The sequence below is a fragment of the Balaenoptera ricei genome, chromosome 12 (assembly GCF_028023285.1).
Source record: "Balaenoptera ricei isolate mBalRic1 chromosome 12, mBalRic1.hap2, whole genome shotgun sequence".
NCBI lineage: Eukaryota > Metazoa > Chordata > Mammalia > Artiodactyla > Balaenopteridae > Balaenoptera > Balaenoptera ricei.
The window spans coordinates 82,480,054-82,496,460 of NC_082650.1; the positions used below are offsets into that span (position 1 = coordinate 82,480,054).

Sequence of the window (16,407 nt, forward strand, 5' to 3'; positions counted from 1 at the left end):
TTATGTTATGTAGACTTAGTCTCCCAGAAAACATTTTGACCCCCGAATACAATAAATAATATGCTTATGAGTGTGGCAAACTTTTAATCATGAAAAGCAATGCTCAGAATATTGTAAAGTAAACTTGTTATGAAGGAAATTGATTTCTCATGGAGCCAGATTCTTCCACAGAAGACCTAAAATCCCAGGAGCCTCAAGGTACCCTTTTTCTGTGAGCTCACTCTTATAAAACCTGATCTACAATTAAACAAGTACTTTTATGTTAGTGACCTCATTTTATTCCTTTAACACAACTGGGAAGAAGTTAGAACATCTATTATTAACACAGTTATAAGGAGGAACATTAAAAGTTCCACTTTAAATATTGCTTTATCTCTTAAAGCAAATATGAGAAACTATTAACAATCATTCAATCTTGTTGGAGGGTATATTCCTTCAAAAATGTGTACACAGATATCCACAGCAGCTTAATTTGTATTAGCCAAGAACTGGAAACAACCCAAATGGCCATCAGCAGAGTCATAGATAAACAAATTGTGGTATATTCTTACCATAGACTGCTACTCAGCAAAAGAATGAACTACTGGAATGCACAACAGCATAGATCCATCTCAGAATAATTATGTTGAGTGAAAGATGCCCAAATAAAGGAGTATGATATAATTCCATTTGCATTTAACTCTCGATAATGCAAACTAGTCTACAGTGAGTGAAGACAGATGAGCTTCTAAACTAAATTCACGTTATATGCCCAGAGAAGTGCAAAATGTTGTCGTCAGTCTGGTGACCAAATGGGCTTTTTTTCTGGCACAAACAGGTGGTGGCGTGGCAAAATGAGCCCAGGCTTATGGTCTTCCAGGCCAGGGTTGGAATCTCGGCTCTGCTACTTTCCCACTGACAGCTTTCCCTCTCTCTGCATCTTCCCTTATCTATAAAATGGTGATCGTGTTGTTGAAAAGATTAAGTGAAGAAGCATGTAAACTGCCTGCAACAGACCACCCACTCGGTAAACAGGTGTTTGCTTTTCCTGCAACCTGTTGCATGGTGAATTGTTCCATCCCCTCAAGGCTTACTGAGTAAAGCAATTCAAAAAACAGTCAACAAAACTCCAGTTCCAGTGTCTGGTCTCAGATAAATTACATTCAGGAATAAACTAAGGGGATGAGAAACCCATTTATAAAATACTTTTTAAAACAACTTCCTGACACCAGCACCCCACTGAAAACCTAAGCTGTATAGGATATATTTGAAGCCTCTGTAAAAGGAATATAAGGAAATCAAAGAGTTTAAGTACCTAAAATCTTTGAACTAAGGCTCAAATCCTAATAAGAAACATCATAGAATAATGTTTACTTCCTGAGATTCATATGGTCCTCTAAACTTCTATCCAAAGTCTGAGGGCAGTTTATATGTTTCCTTCAAAGCTCTGAACCAACATGGGAGACAATGAAACTTTTTTTTGTATGTGATTGATTCATCGAATGTCTCAATAAATTTCATGAAAATTCTTTCTCCCTTGCATGTTCCCGTTGTGTATGATGAAATGAAGACCAAAGAAAGAAAGAGATGGGTAATTTGAAGTATTTTTTTTTAATGTTTTGAAATATAGTACCTTCCCCCCCACACACACATTTATGTGCTAAACTCTTACAGATTATTTTTACATATAAAGTCTGGGATAAGCCAGTGTCTTTTTATTGGTGTCTTATTTAAATGGGAGTATTTGATCAATTGCTCAGTAGTAGAAAAGAACCCTCAAATCAAAATCACTACGTGGAGAAGCAGGTAAACAGTGACCTGATCAGCGGAAGTGTGTTCTATAAAACTCAAAAGCTTTTCAAAAGAAAAACATAAAAACACATATCTGTGATGCAAGTATGTTTCAACAATTTCTTAAATGTCATTTGTGATGGGAAGTTGTCAGTCTGGATGCACACTTGTGCATGCAAGCCGCCTAAGTCTGTAATAAAGCAGAGGAACTAATTTGCCACTTGGTTCCCAGGTCAGTGTGAATGGGGAAAGGGCCCACTATATCCAGCTTGGCTCCTTTAATTGGGGAAATAACCAACTGTAGACACTGACTGATCGTGTGACCTGAAGAACTGCCGAGAATACACATTATCGGTTCCTGTGGCCTTTAAAACATTTTTGTATCCCTCTGTGTGGATTTATGGCATAAACTAAGAGGTAAAACCTGGTCCTAGAGGACAGAGCTAGAGAGGATCCTATTTCATGTTTACATGAGTAATGGTGCTGATTCAATAAATATGATAACAAATACAGTTAATCATGAACTACTTCCCTTTCTCTTTTCTCACATCTTCCTTCTAAGATGTTATTTTAAAAGCAACTTGAGGGAAGAAGAGATTATGTTTAATATAGTGTTGTATTTTTTAATTAAAAAATACTTCTTCAAAAAAGTAGAAAAGAAATAGCCTTGAGAACTGAAGCTTTGACTTGGCTAAACACGTACATGTTGTTGTCCCCCTGCTATATCCTACAGGAGGCTACTTGTAGGAAAAAAAAAAAAAAGAAAATTCATCCTTCTTGCTGATTGGCACTTATAAGACCACGAAGACACTGATCAATACCAGCAACTCTTGACAATTAACTTTTTCACAAAGACCTGAAGTGAAAATTTATGGTCACTTGATACAGTTAATAGTCTCTCTTCAAGCTGGATTTCAGTCCCATCATACACTCTATTTCAGAGCTGAAATAGATGTCAATTCTTTTTCTACCTTTCAAATTTCTGACAAACACTGAAATTAGTTTCAAGTGTGTGATATTCGTTAAAAGCCCGTCAGGAAAGAGGTTGAAGCTGTCCTGAAGCTTTGTAGCAACATAGTGATTCTCTCTACAAGGCATGTAACAATGGCTTTGGATGTGATGTGTCCTCTGCGATCTACAGGTCAAGCTCTACAGAGATGCAACTTACAGCCATCTTTCAGAGAGACAAGGCAGAAGCAAAAGGCCCTGCAGGTGACCTCCTGTCTTTTGATTCCAACAAAATTGAAAGTGAAGGAGACCTTCATGGGACGATGGAGGAAGACAAGCAAATGGAAATCTACCCCACAGCTTTAGACCTCAGAAAGCTGATCAGCAAAGCTCTGGAGGAAGACCCGTCCTTGGATATGGGGTCAATTCAGTTCACTGATGGTCAGTGGGTGATTTCATAGTTCTGAGTTTATCCTCATCCTGACAGAGAGATGAGGAAGTGTGACTATCTCCTCGTCACTGTCATTTTAACTTGGGTCCTGTAGAGTCAGTCATTTCGGTGACAGGCAAATCATGGATGTTTATCATTTCTGTCTTCCCTCACTGCCCCCTGGGTCTCATTCAATGAGCCTTTCGTGACCACTTCACACCAAAAATAGCTCTAGGGAAGCCAAGAGGCTCAGCTCAGTCTGGCTCAACCACAGTCATCCAGTGGAGCCCAGGTAGGGAGAAGAACCCGAGGAAAGTTCTGTTCCCCTGGCACAGCCCAGATTCCCTCATCTAGTAAATGGGTCAGGTTCCAGATGGCACATTTGAATTAGGATAATTTGAAAGGAGTTTGATAAAGGGACTATTTATAAAGGTTTCCCTAATGCCCAGAGGACTAGGACAGTTCCCTGGGGCTAGAAGCACCAAGGCCCCACTACTACCTCCAGGCCTGAAGGGCTGCCTAATGATCTAAGCCATCCCAAAGACAGGGAGCAAGGAACCACTGATATGGTCCATATAAGTCAACCTCCCAGGGCAGGGAGTAGTGGGGAGAGAAGATCGTGGATCTAAAGAAATCAACAGATAATCAGGCTCACTCAGGGTCCTCAGAGGGGGCCTGGAGGGACACAGGAGCCTGGAACTCTTCACCCAGTACTCTTGGCATAATAGATGGGCACTAGAGATGCCATCTTAATATGACATGGCATGAAACTGGCATTCTCTGTCAGTTCTGTTTCTGTAGTTTAGATAGTCAAACTCAACTCTGGAAAACTTTACAAAGATCCCTTGGGATGAGATGTAGGGTACGTCACTAAAGTTGTCAGTAAACATTAAAATCCTCTCGGTTCACTTTTGAATTTCTAGGCGAGGAAAGTTCAGTGAAAACTTCAGACTCCTCTCTGAGAGCATCTGGTACTCTGGGTTGGTCTCTTGGTTGAACCCTTTGGGATAATCTGAGAATTGGGCTTCAGGGTAGAAGTAGGACTCTCAAGGACTCACATTCGGTCCTTGGTTCCAGTATTTATTCTAGCCATTTCTTTCTTTGTCAACTTATTTATATTTTTGTCCCCACTGGCCTAGCCAATCAGTTGGCGTGCTTGGTCCAAATGTGTACAACAAAACTAAACACCCTGAAAATCCACCTTAATAACTGTTCTTATCCCATAGACTTGCAAGATGCACCCCTTGCATCCATCCTGCAGCAGATCACTCAGACCAATGACCACAAGTGCATCTGATGCTGATTTCTTGATGATTTGTTGTACCACTCCTTAAGAACTGATTATTGCCACATTTCCGCACCTTCACTGTTTTACTGCTCCAACCACAAAAGAAAAAAAGAAAAAGAAACACTCAAACCTTGTGATTTTTCACCCACAGAAATTGTTGGGTCTTTGCCAGCTCTTGATCCTGACACCCAATCGGTGCTGCCCACTCTCCTCGCTGATATCACAAAGGTGAGTCTGCTGTCCTTCTGTTCTTCAAAGAGGAACAAAGCCTCGAAATCTTCCATCAGAAAAAATCAGCTTAAGGACTGAACAGAGCAAGATCCCCTCTGCAATGCTAAATATAATTCTTTCCCGAATCTAAAAAAGAATGAATATACGTATGTGTATAACTGATTCACTTTGCTGTACACCTGAAACTGACACAACATTGTAAATCAACTACACTCAAGAAATAAACAAATAAATAAATAAATAAATAAAATTCTTTTCTGCTTTTTACAGGCAGTACTTGCTTACCCACTTCCACTATCTGTATTAATAAAATATAATACAACTTGCATTTCAAATATCCTTAAATTCCAAATTTCCTTCAACATAATTAGAGCTCTGTTTCAGTGAGTCAGGAATTGCCATGTTTGTTAAAACAAATACATGTTCGTGAACTGAAAAAATACTTAAAGCAGAATATATTATTTAACTTTGACTTTCTGAAATAAATATGACAAAGATACTTTATAAGTTTGTTCTTAAGTCTTAAGGTCTTATCTATATATTTATTTATGGGGGTTTGTAAGGATAAATTAATATCTTAGGAAGTAAAAAATAATGAATTCAGTAATAACTTTTGTATTTCATTTAAAGCTATTTCCATTTAATTTATGCCAAAAGTTGTCACTATGGTGTTCATAAATGGAAGCGCTAAGCTTTATTCCCTTTTTAAATAAAAAAATTCATAAGTTCAAATATGATTGACACACGTTTCAAAGTATTTTGGGTATCAGTTAACCCTATACAGGCAGACTCAGCCAAGAGATCATATTTTACTACTGTATCAATGCATGTTTTCCTTTCAGGACATGTTTCTGTATCAGAACCTATAGCAGAATCCACAATAGATTCAAGTCAACTACAAAATGATTTGCTTCAATTTAAATGAAAAGAAAAAATACAGAGTATAACCCTTCTCACATACAGAGAAATGTCCCTTGTCAACATCTGTCCTAAATTCCTTCTTCAGGTTGCTACTCTGAGTCCAGAACTTCCTCTTGGTCAACCCATGCTGGAGACAGTGGACAGAGCAGGACAGAGTCTACCTGGTGAGTTACTCCCCACAGAGTCTGTGTTAGTTGACAACATCCTCTTTGAGGAATCCATCTATGACACTATCTCAAAGACCAGTGATAAAGTCATCCTTCACCCAGGAGAAGGTTGGGTCCCACCACTGTTTCCAACAGAAGAGCTGTCCACTGAACCACCTTCTTCTAAAGAGGTGGTCACCCTCAGCATCCTTTCCTCAGCTCTCATCCCCAGTCCCACAGAGAGCACTGACAGCCCTTTCCTGACGGATCTGGTGAAAGAAGCTGAAACCAAAGCAGCCCCAACCGCTGCCCACCCAGAACAGCCATCTCAACTGGGCTTCAAACCTGAGAGTCTGTCAGGACAAGGTAGGTCCTAAGGCCCACGTCCATGACAAGGGACTATGGCGACAGAGGATTGGGCTCTTACAATCAGTGTTTGTATTCCTATTCGCCATACACAGGCTGACCCCGGATACTGTCTGTTCTGCTATGTGTGTTTCTTTAGTGCCAATTAGCACCTCTGTAATTGGTCAGTAAAGATGTCAGTAAACATTGAAATCCTCCTAGTTTACCTTTATATTTTTTATTTTTTTACTTTTTAATTAATTAACTTATTTTTTTAAATTGATGTATAGTTGATTTACAATGTTGTGTTAATTTCTGCTGTGCAGCAAAGTGATTCAGTTATACATATATATACATTCTTTCTCATATTCTTTTCCATTATGGTTTATCACAGGATATTGAATATAGTTCTCTGTGCTCTATAGTAGGACCTTGTTTTTTATCCATTCTATATATACTAGTTTGCATCTGCTAACCCCAAACTCCCAATCCATCCCTCCCTGACCCCCCTCTCCCTTGGCAACCACAAGTCTGTTCTCTCTATCTGTGAGCCCATTTCTGTTTCATAGATAGTTTCATTTGTGTCATATTTTAGATACCACATATAAGTGATATCATATATTTGTCTTTCTCTGTCTGACTTACTTCACTTAGTACGATAATCTCTAAGTCCATCCATGTTGCTGCAAATGGCATTACTTCATTCTTTTTTATGGCTGAGTTGTATTCCATTGTGTACATATACCACATTTTCTTTATTCATTCATCTGTCGATGGACATTTAGGTTGTTTCCATGTCTTGGCTATTGTGAACAGTGCTGCTATGAACATAGGGGTAGATGTATCTTTTTGAATTATAGCTTTGTCTGGATATATATATTAATAATATTAATAATATAATTATATTATAATTATAATATATTATATAATTATATTATATAATATATTATAATTATAATAATTATATTATATTATATAATTATATTATATATTATATAATTATAATAATTATATAATATATATTATATAATTATTATATTATATAATTATATTATATAATATATATTATATATTATTATACTTATATTATTATAATATAATTATATTATAATTATTGTAATTAATTATATTATATATTAATAATATTAATAATATAATAATATATATATATATTTTTGAGGTTCCTGGTTCACTTCTGAATTTTCAAGAATGTTTACTTTCGAGGCAATAGGGTCAAACTTTCTCACAGCTAAAGAGGAAATCTTTATCAATATATGAAGACCTTACGGGGAAAAAAAAGCAAATATTCTGCAGAAGAGTCTTTTTTCAGTGCAAGAAGTAGTGGATATAGTGGCTTTAGGAACCTCTGTACTTCCCACTTTATACAGCTCCCTGGTGAAACTATAAGTAAAAATGTCTTTAAGGAAGCATGAACCCCAGGATATAAGGCTGATAAGGATGTTCTGTGATTCTCAGTGCAAATGCCAGGGAAGATTTTTTGTGGCTGATAATTTTAATAGAATTGTTTCTGTTTTAGTTAGGGCTCTTTACAAAATTCTACGGGGTTTGGTGGTCTACCTCATTCCTATTTTCCTCATAAGCCTTGTGTGAAATTAGTATGCAATTTTACTGAGTGCAAGGTTTTTCACAAAAACATGTACGGCATGATAGCAGAACCACCTATACAGATTATATTTGGTTTACATGATTACCAGTGACTAAATACTAACCGCATGATACAGTTATCTACTTCTGCATTACAAATCACCCTTAAAGCTAGTGCCTTAAAACAACAATCACTTATTTTGCCCATAAATCTGAAATTCGGACAGGGAACAGTAGGGACAGCTCTTCTCTGCCCCATGTTGTGACAACCAGAGTGTCTCAACTGGTGTCGAAGATCTTTTTTCCAGAGGGCTCACTCACACAGCTGACAAATCGGTGGTCAGCCAGAGCTGTTGGCTGGAGGCCTCATTTCTCCACTGTGTAGCCTCTCTGAGGGGCTGCTTGAGCTTCCTCTCAACATGGCGGCTGGGTTCAAGGAGTCATTATCACAAGAGAAAAAAGTGGAAGGTTCCAATCTCCTCAGGGCCCAGAAACAGTGTCACTTCCTCACATACTAATGGTTAGGCAGCCATAGCGTCCATCTTGATTAAAGAGGAGGGAACATAGACCTTATCTCTTTTCTTTTTTAAAGATTGATTGATTGATTGATTGATTGCTATGTTGGGTCTTCGTTTCTGTGCGAGGGCTTTCTCTAGTTGCGGCAAGCGGGGGCCACTCTTCATCGCGGTGCGCGGGCCTCTCACTATCGTGGCCTCTCTTGTTGCGGAGCACAGGCTCCAGACGCGCAGGCTCAGTAGTTGTGGCTCACGGGCCCAGTTGCTCCGCGGCACGTGGGATCCTCCCAGACCAGGGCTTGAACCCCCGTCCCCTGCATTTAGCAGGCAGATTCTCAACCACTGCACCACCAGGGAAGCCCAGACCTTATCTCTTGATGGAAGAAGTAACAAAGCATTTATGGCCATTGATAATCAACCACAATTCACAACAACCACTATTTTGACTTTTAAATCACTTAAAAGTTGGTTGGATAAAACAGACCACCTTTTGGTGACATGAATGATATTAAATGCTCACTGGATTCCTTTCCTTCATTATGATATCAAAAAACCTTATTATAAGATCAGCATTTTGGGTATATTAATAAAAATGATAGTATATCTATGATGAAAGTATTATTGTATTTTCAAAATTGCTTTACTGCTTTCATTTTTTGTATACATTCTTTCCATTCATGAATATACCATAGAACACTAAAGCTGGAAGCACTCTTAGACATACTCTAGTTAAGCTGTATGTTTCACAGGTAAGAAAACCAAGGCTAGAGATGGGAAGTGCCTTGCTCAAGGTCACACCATGTAGCTGGTGGCAAAGCCAGGACCATCATTCAAGTTTCTTCCACCTATTACACTATGTTTGGCTTAGTAGCCCCATCATTTAAAAAAATATATATATTGCCCCAAACTTGTTTGCCTTCAACCCACAGCCTCTTCTTTCTCTATTTCACTACCTTGTCATTTTTTTTAATAGTCTAGCCTTCTGAGTCTTCACAATCTCACCTCCTACTCACCACAGTTTTCACAAGGTTTCACACGTTATAGGGACACAATTTTCACAAAAATCACAGATCTTTTTTCAGTTTAGCAGCCTCATTTCCATCTTTATTTTACTACACTGCTGACGCAGGGCTCCTATTGACACTCCCTTCTTTACACTCCTTCATTTAGCTTCCGCAAGATGAGTCATTCTTGGTTCTTAGGGTTTTTTAAATAATTTGTTTATTAAAATCCTGCCTCATTCCTCAGAAAAGGTGGTGATGGTTTACAGACTTGTGTAAAATACAATAAGATTTTATTTTAAAGAACTGAAAGAAAAATGGAAGAAAAGATGAAACAAAGATAGGTCAGATGACTCTTGGAGTAATGAAAATGTTTGGGAACTAGATAGAGGTGGTGGTTACACAACGTTGTGAATTTTCCTAACACAATTACTGAATCATTCACTTTTTTTGAGGTCATCAGATGTTTATAACTAATAAATAATTTTAGAATAACAGAATTAAGGTAATATTGAACTGAATATTGCCCTCACTCCTTTTTTATATTTGGCATTTTACAATTTAAACCATTCACTTTAAAATGTCTAATTTTATGTTATGTTTCACCGTAATAATATTTTTTTTTAAATCAAATGACTCCATACGGAAAATTGTATAGAAAGTAAACATGAGAAAGTTCTTTGTTTGCTTTAGGTGGTTCATGAATTTGTCTTTGAGCTTCTCAGCAGACTGTGCAGTGAGGACAATGCAATTTGTCACATAATTTGGAATCTGCATGCTTAGAGCATGGTAATTGCTTAGGAGAAAAAAATTTCTCCTATGAGTCCTCCTAAGAAAGAGCATCTGGGTTACGGTGAACCACGTTCTGTCTGCCTCAGCCTCCCTACAGCATAAACTCGGTGTCAGGTGTTTCCTAGAAGGCCCTTCCTGGAGACGCATGACGGATGCCTGAACCCAAGTCATTACAGTGGTTCCATGAGGGACACGTGCTGACCGTCTGCCTTAACTCAAGGATTGATTTTAGAGTATCCAGAGGAATGACTATGCTGGATAACCTTCAGTCAATGCCCCATAAATAAAAATTACACTCATAACTGAGCTTTTGATTAGTATTGACCAAGAAGCACTATATTTGTTGGCCTGGGTTTACACAGCAAGTATGCTATGTTGCCAATGAAAGGCAGATCCATACGTTTTCGTAATCAGCCCAACCAGGGATAGAAAGGACATATCTCAATGACCAATGAAGACCCCAACTAGGAAACATCCCTGATAAAAAGGCATCCCACTCATATATGTAGAAAGGGGAAGGAAAACACAGAGCAGCTCTAGGCAGAACCAAGGCTTCCCTCCCTCGTAAAATTCTGGATCTCTCCGCAGCACAGGTAGATGACAGCCAGGACTCCAAAGCTCTGCACCTTGGCATCACTGAGATAATTCTAGCCTGGAAAGTTTTTAAGGTTAGTGTCACCAAACGCCCACTAAGCCATTAAAATCTCAGTCAAGTACTCAAAGAAGTCTCTCAGCTTAAGTAGTCTAATGTAGTGGTTAATCCCCTGAGATAAAGTACTTGCAAAATGTGCCTCTAGAACACTAAATGAATCGGTGTCTATCTGGTCTCGAATTCTGAGGTCTTCTATTTTTATTTTTTTAGGTTAGTTGATCCCATTCTTTCTTGAAGAGCCAGTTATCTGTTAAGATTATTCCTATTTCATAGAAATGAATCATAAACCTATAGGATAAAATCAACATTCTGTTCTCCACATAACATGCATCCAACTTGTTCAAAAGTGGTATTATATCATTAGGATAGAAATTTTGTGCGGTTTGGTTTGGTTTGGTTTACATGTGCGTAGGCAGCAATACATTTTCCTTTTCGTTCATTAGAATGATCATCTGACCCATCAAAAAAGAAGCTCTTTAGTGTTCTCCCTCCCAAATTACAGTTTTTCACTTGCTAGACATTCCATTTAAGATGTAAGCCAGATCTCTCAATAAATTGCAATATCTTAAACGGTGAAAAAGCAAACTTTAGGCAGAGCTATTCTGCTATTGGACATTGTTTTGCCTTTAATTCCCTGCATTAATCTGGATTCTCCAGAGAAACAGAACCAACAGGCTATTAGAGATAGAGATTAGAGATAGAGATAGAGATCGAGATAGAGATAGAGATAGAGATTAGAGATAGAGATAGAGATGATAGAGATTGAGATCGAGATAGAGCTAGAGCTAGAGATAGATTCACTATAAGGAATTGACTCCCATGCTTATGGAGGCTGAGACATCCCAGATCTGCAGTCAGCAAGCTGGAGACCCAGGAACATCAGTGGTGTAAGTCCCAATCTGAGTCCAAGTCCAAAAGCAAAAGAAGACCAGTGTTCCAGCTCAAAGACAGGCAGAGAGAGTGAATTCCACCTTACTTCGCCTTTTGTCTTATTCAGGCTTCCAACAGATTGGATGAGGCCCACCCACGTTAGGGAGGAACCTGCTTTACTCAGTCTACCAATTCAAATCTTAATCTCATCCTGAAACACCCTCACAGACACACCCAGAATAGTGTTCACCCAGATATCTGGGCACCCCATGGCCCAGTCAAATTAGCCATCACATCCCCCCACCTGGGTAATAGGTTAAAACACCACACGTTTCTGACTTTTCTTAATCTGGCCTCAGCCTTTGACTCCATTGAAAGGAATCAGTGAGATGAGATAAACTGAATGAACCCATTAGAGAACCCAGGTGCTCATATTCCAAGAGGTCAAGGACTCGGTCTGTCTCTATTCATTGCAGCATCTTCAGTGTCAAGTCAGATGCGTGGAACATCTAGACAGGCAATTAATATATATTAAATGAGTTGAAGGAGTAAATGAATGAATGTATAGCATAATACCTCCATGAAAGTAAGAGTTGATGGGTTAATTTGATTATTTCCCTTTTGGCTCTACCTAAAAAAGCAGCTCAGAGCGAGCCAATTCAGTGGTACAGAAACAGTGGTCAGCTATCTATTCTGGTCGTTCCACTCCCCATTGCCATAATATGTCATCCATAGTCACGCCTTTGTGGCTTTGCACAAATTATTTTCTCTTGTGTTTATAATACCCATCCATCCTTCTAGCCTGATGACCTGCTACTCATACTTTAAGTTCCAGCCAACATGCCACCTCCTCTGTGAAGCCTTTCCCAACTGCTACCTGAAAAGACACATAATTACCATTTTTTCCCTGACTCTAAAACAAAAAAGTATGTATACCTCCATCAAACATTTACCACTCAGTATTGAAACGATTGGTATGCATCTCTGGGGTCCCTCCAAGACTGACTTCCTGAAGTGAAAGAATGTGTTCTTATCCCTTTTTAAAAAAACTCCTGCACTGAGCAGTGTCTGGCACATGCTTGGGGGTTCATAACTATTTGTTAGTGTTGTCAACTTTATTGGGTCCATCAGTGTTTCTGGTGTCAGACGGTAAACTCCTGGAGGATATACCTCTCTGTGTATCGGTCCTCATGCATCTCCAGAGACAGCCTCACATGAAAGGTGATATTCCTCATTGGTAAATACTTTTGTCAAAATGAGAGTGCTGAACAACTTTAATTAGTTCCACCCCTTGGGATGTATTAATACCACACGGATTCATGTGGAGGCATGAAGTGGAGGAAATATGCAATAAGCCCCTCTCCCAGCCAAAACATTTTACTTCCTAACTCTCAACCAGAAGGGCCTGGCCAAGATGTTATTTAATTTGCTCCACTTCAAGATGAAAAGATAATAATTAAGATTTGGAAAGATTTGTAAGAAAAACTCAGCTGAACTTTACACCACTAAGGTCAACATGTTTGCCTCTTCTTCCTTGTTTTTCTAAATTGAGGACCAAACAGTAAATTTTCCCAGCAGGAATATGCCACTTATAAAAAGAGTTCAAAGGTCCATGGGGAAAATCTCATCTCAAAGAAGGAAGGGACGGCCATTCAACAGGGGCTTGCAATTACACTCCATCCCTAGATACCATCTTCACAATGCCCAGAGAAAACTGAAAAGTGAAGGCCTTCCAACTCTCAAATTGGATCAAAGCTGAGATAGTACTGTCCTCCAAATTTTATATTTGGGAAATTCAATGCCCTGCCCCAAATAGTGGCAATTCACAAGAAAATGTGTTTTCTGACTTTCTGCCCCCAGCTGAAGTGATCTGATGCCCTCTCCCTGCTGCAGTGCTATTCAGCCCTCATTCTCTCAAAGCTCTCCTCCATGACCACCCTTTTTCCAGCTCTTCCCAATTCCGTCCTCAAGTTATGATCTAATTTTTTATGCAGAGTAGTGGTCCCTTTAATCTCTTTTCAACATTTTAATGAACAGAAACATCGAGTTTTATGAGCCCTGTTAAGAACATTGAAAGGGTCTTAAGCTTGGGAATGACACAGCAAATCTGCGTTTAAATAGATCTTCTGACTGCATTGTGAGGAATTGGCTGGAGGTGGGCAAAAGCAAGCAATCAGTTAGAAGAGTGTTAACAGCAATGCATGCTGGAAATGTTGATGGCCTGGACTTGGGTGATAGAAGGGGAGTTGGACAAAAATGAACTGACCTGAGTGGTAGTTAAAAGGTAAAACCATTATGAAGAATTCTGAAGCCATGAATGGCTTCGGCAAGAAAGCTTGGCCTGATTAATGAGCAGCATCTGTCATGGGCTCAATAGTGGGTGGTGGTGATCTCTGTGTCTGCAGTGTCTGTACTATATGCAAGTGAGCTGGTCTGGGTCACACTCCCAGATGTCCAAATATTGTCTTCCTGTTGCCACTTTATGGTCATACGACTAGTGAGCACATCCCAGGAGATGCCAGCCTTAGCTTGTTCTCAGACCCTTGACATGGTCACTTTCATCCATTTTTGTTGGTTCATATTTACATAATGAGGAAGATTGATAAGTATCCATTATTAGCAATGCTTTCGATTGATCTGTCGAGTATTTTACAGTGAGGAGAAAAGAAGAGGTTGATAAATACAGAAAACTGTGCCACATAAATAGGTCAATATAATGATTTTAAGGACTTGACCCATGCAACTGTGAAGGCTAGCAAGTTCAAAATCTGCAAGGTAGGCTGGCAGGCCAGAGACCCAGGGAGGAGACTGCTGACAGAATTTCCATTTCCTCTGGGGAGGTCAGGTTTCTTTTTTTTTTTAATTGAGGCCTTCAACTGATGAGGCCCTCCCACACTATAGAAGGTAATTTGTTTTACACAAAGTCAACTGATTTAAATGTTATTTTCATCTAAAAAATACTTTCACAGAAGCAGCTAGAATAATGTTTGACCAAATATCTGGGTATCATGGCTTAACTAACATAAAATTAACCATCATAGTAGGTCTTGAATGAGCTCAGCATAGTAGGTAAAAAACAGAGAGTGCTTTATACATTAGGTCAGCAGGAAAAGATTCTAGCCAGGACTAGAATCAGGTCATAATTGGACAATTCATCTGGTGCAGAGAGAAAGCAGGGTTGCCTGTTGGAATGCCCTTAGTCATAATGGGAAGGTGTGTTTGTCATCAGTGATAATAGGTGGTCAGTATTTGTGGAGTTGCAAGGATCCCACGGTAGAAAAGGGGGCAAGAAATACACAGTAGACAGAGCATTGTGCAGAAGAAAGCCACGGAGAGAGAGGCACCAGGGTGACATGGCGAGGCAGTCAAAGTGACATCTAGCCAATCCCATAGTCACCCGTTCCCACCTGTATCACTTCTCAAGCGACTGGGACATGGTGTATTCATAGCTACAGGATTGCTGTCTCGTGTCCTCTTATCTTGACCCACACGAGGTGACATCACAATTAGGGTGGGAAGGCAAATATTTCTGACTCTCTTTTACCCATTTTTACAGACAGTGTAAGGCACCAGTTGTGCAAATGGTCTGAGGCCAGTGAGCAATCAGGAGCTGACAAGGTCATCTCTGAGACTGTGGGGAAGGAACGTCACCTTGGGTCCTGCTGTGAAGAATCGGGAGTTTACAATACAATCAGCAATGTAATCAAAGAAGCAACTCTTGCGTTGAGGGAAAGTGACATTTTAGCAGTCCTTAAGGTGGCAATAGCAAGAGCATTTACAAGGGAATTCTATCCATTTCCATGGATAGAAACCCCCATGAATTCCTTTAGTGTTTAAGTTTTAAGAAGATGAAACTGCATTCCTAAAGGCATCAGGAAACACCAAGTTGCATGCAGTGGTCAGTTTCTAGAAGGAAGTCTGCACAGGCAACTGAGCAAACCGGTCATTGTCATACACTTCTGCTCAGAGAGACAGGTCACATCATTCACCTGACCTTAAAAATGTAAATGTCAGGAAAATGGGAACTTTGTCTTTAGATTCTATAGTCTCAGAGAAAATTTAATGTCTTTTGACCACTGAGTAAACCAAAAGATAAGACGATTTTCAATTTCTTCTATCTCTATTATTTTTTTTTTTTTTGCTTGGCAATGAATGAGATGGAAAAATAACAACTCTCCCGTGCTACTTGGCAAGTTCTCTGTATTGTCAAGTTAGGTAAAATCCTTGCCGGAGCATGTGTATTAGCTTTATTCTATTTGGAATGTTGAAACAAGTGCTAATCCACAGAATTTTAATAAAATGTTCACAAAATGTCATCCAAAGATAGCATTTACAAAACTTAACCAAACTTCATTTATAGATGGAACAAATGAAAGCATTTGAAGACAGGTAAATGAGTACCTCTATTTCTATTTGTTTGCTTGCTTTGAATGAGCATGTTTAGAATTTAGGAAAATGTATCTCTTTAGATTCTCTATCCAAACCTTCATTCTGCAGGATGACGAACTCCCCATTGATTTGAGTCTTTCCATGGGAGTTTGCAATCATTTCAGTCAGGCCCTTCAGCTGTTTATTTGTGACATTCTTGAATGATCTTCCAGTAAATTTCTTCAACTTTAAAAGCTGGAGTGACTCAGGGTACTACATAAATGAGGTACACCACTTTTTGCTGTATCTTTTGTATAAGAAATTTAAGTACAGGTAGTTGGACAGGAAACTGAGAAGAAATATTCAAGAAACAGAGCAAGCGTGACTTCCCTGGTGGTCCCGTGGTTAAGACTCCATGCTTCCACTGGAGGGGGCACAGGTTTGGTCCCTGGTCAGGGAACTAAGATCCCACACGCCACACGAAGAAAAAAAGAAGAAGAAGAAGTAAAAGAAACAGAGTAAGAA

The 16,407-nt window shown here is 39.1% G+C and overlaps 1 protein-coding gene across 2 annotated transcripts in view; it reads left to right on the forward strand.

Annotated features, from left to right (window-relative positions):
* Positions 1 to 16,407, forward strand: part of IMPG1 (interphotoreceptor matrix proteoglycan 1) — a 108,059-nt gene that overhangs the window by 38,310 nt on the left and 53,342 nt on the right. For both annotated transcript variants that reach the window (XM_059942102.1, XM_059942103.1), the window contains 4 exons: positions 1,550 to 1,570; positions 2,912 to 3,159; positions 4,588 to 4,664; positions 5,674 to 5,756. In XM_059942102.1, coding sequence (XP_059798085.1) covers positions 1,550 to 1,570; positions 2,912 to 3,159; positions 4,588 to 4,664; positions 5,674 to 5,756 — 429 coding nt within the window. The remainder of the gene's footprint in view (positions 1 to 1,549; positions 1,571 to 2,911; positions 3,160 to 4,587; positions 4,665 to 5,673; positions 5,757 to 16,407) is intronic.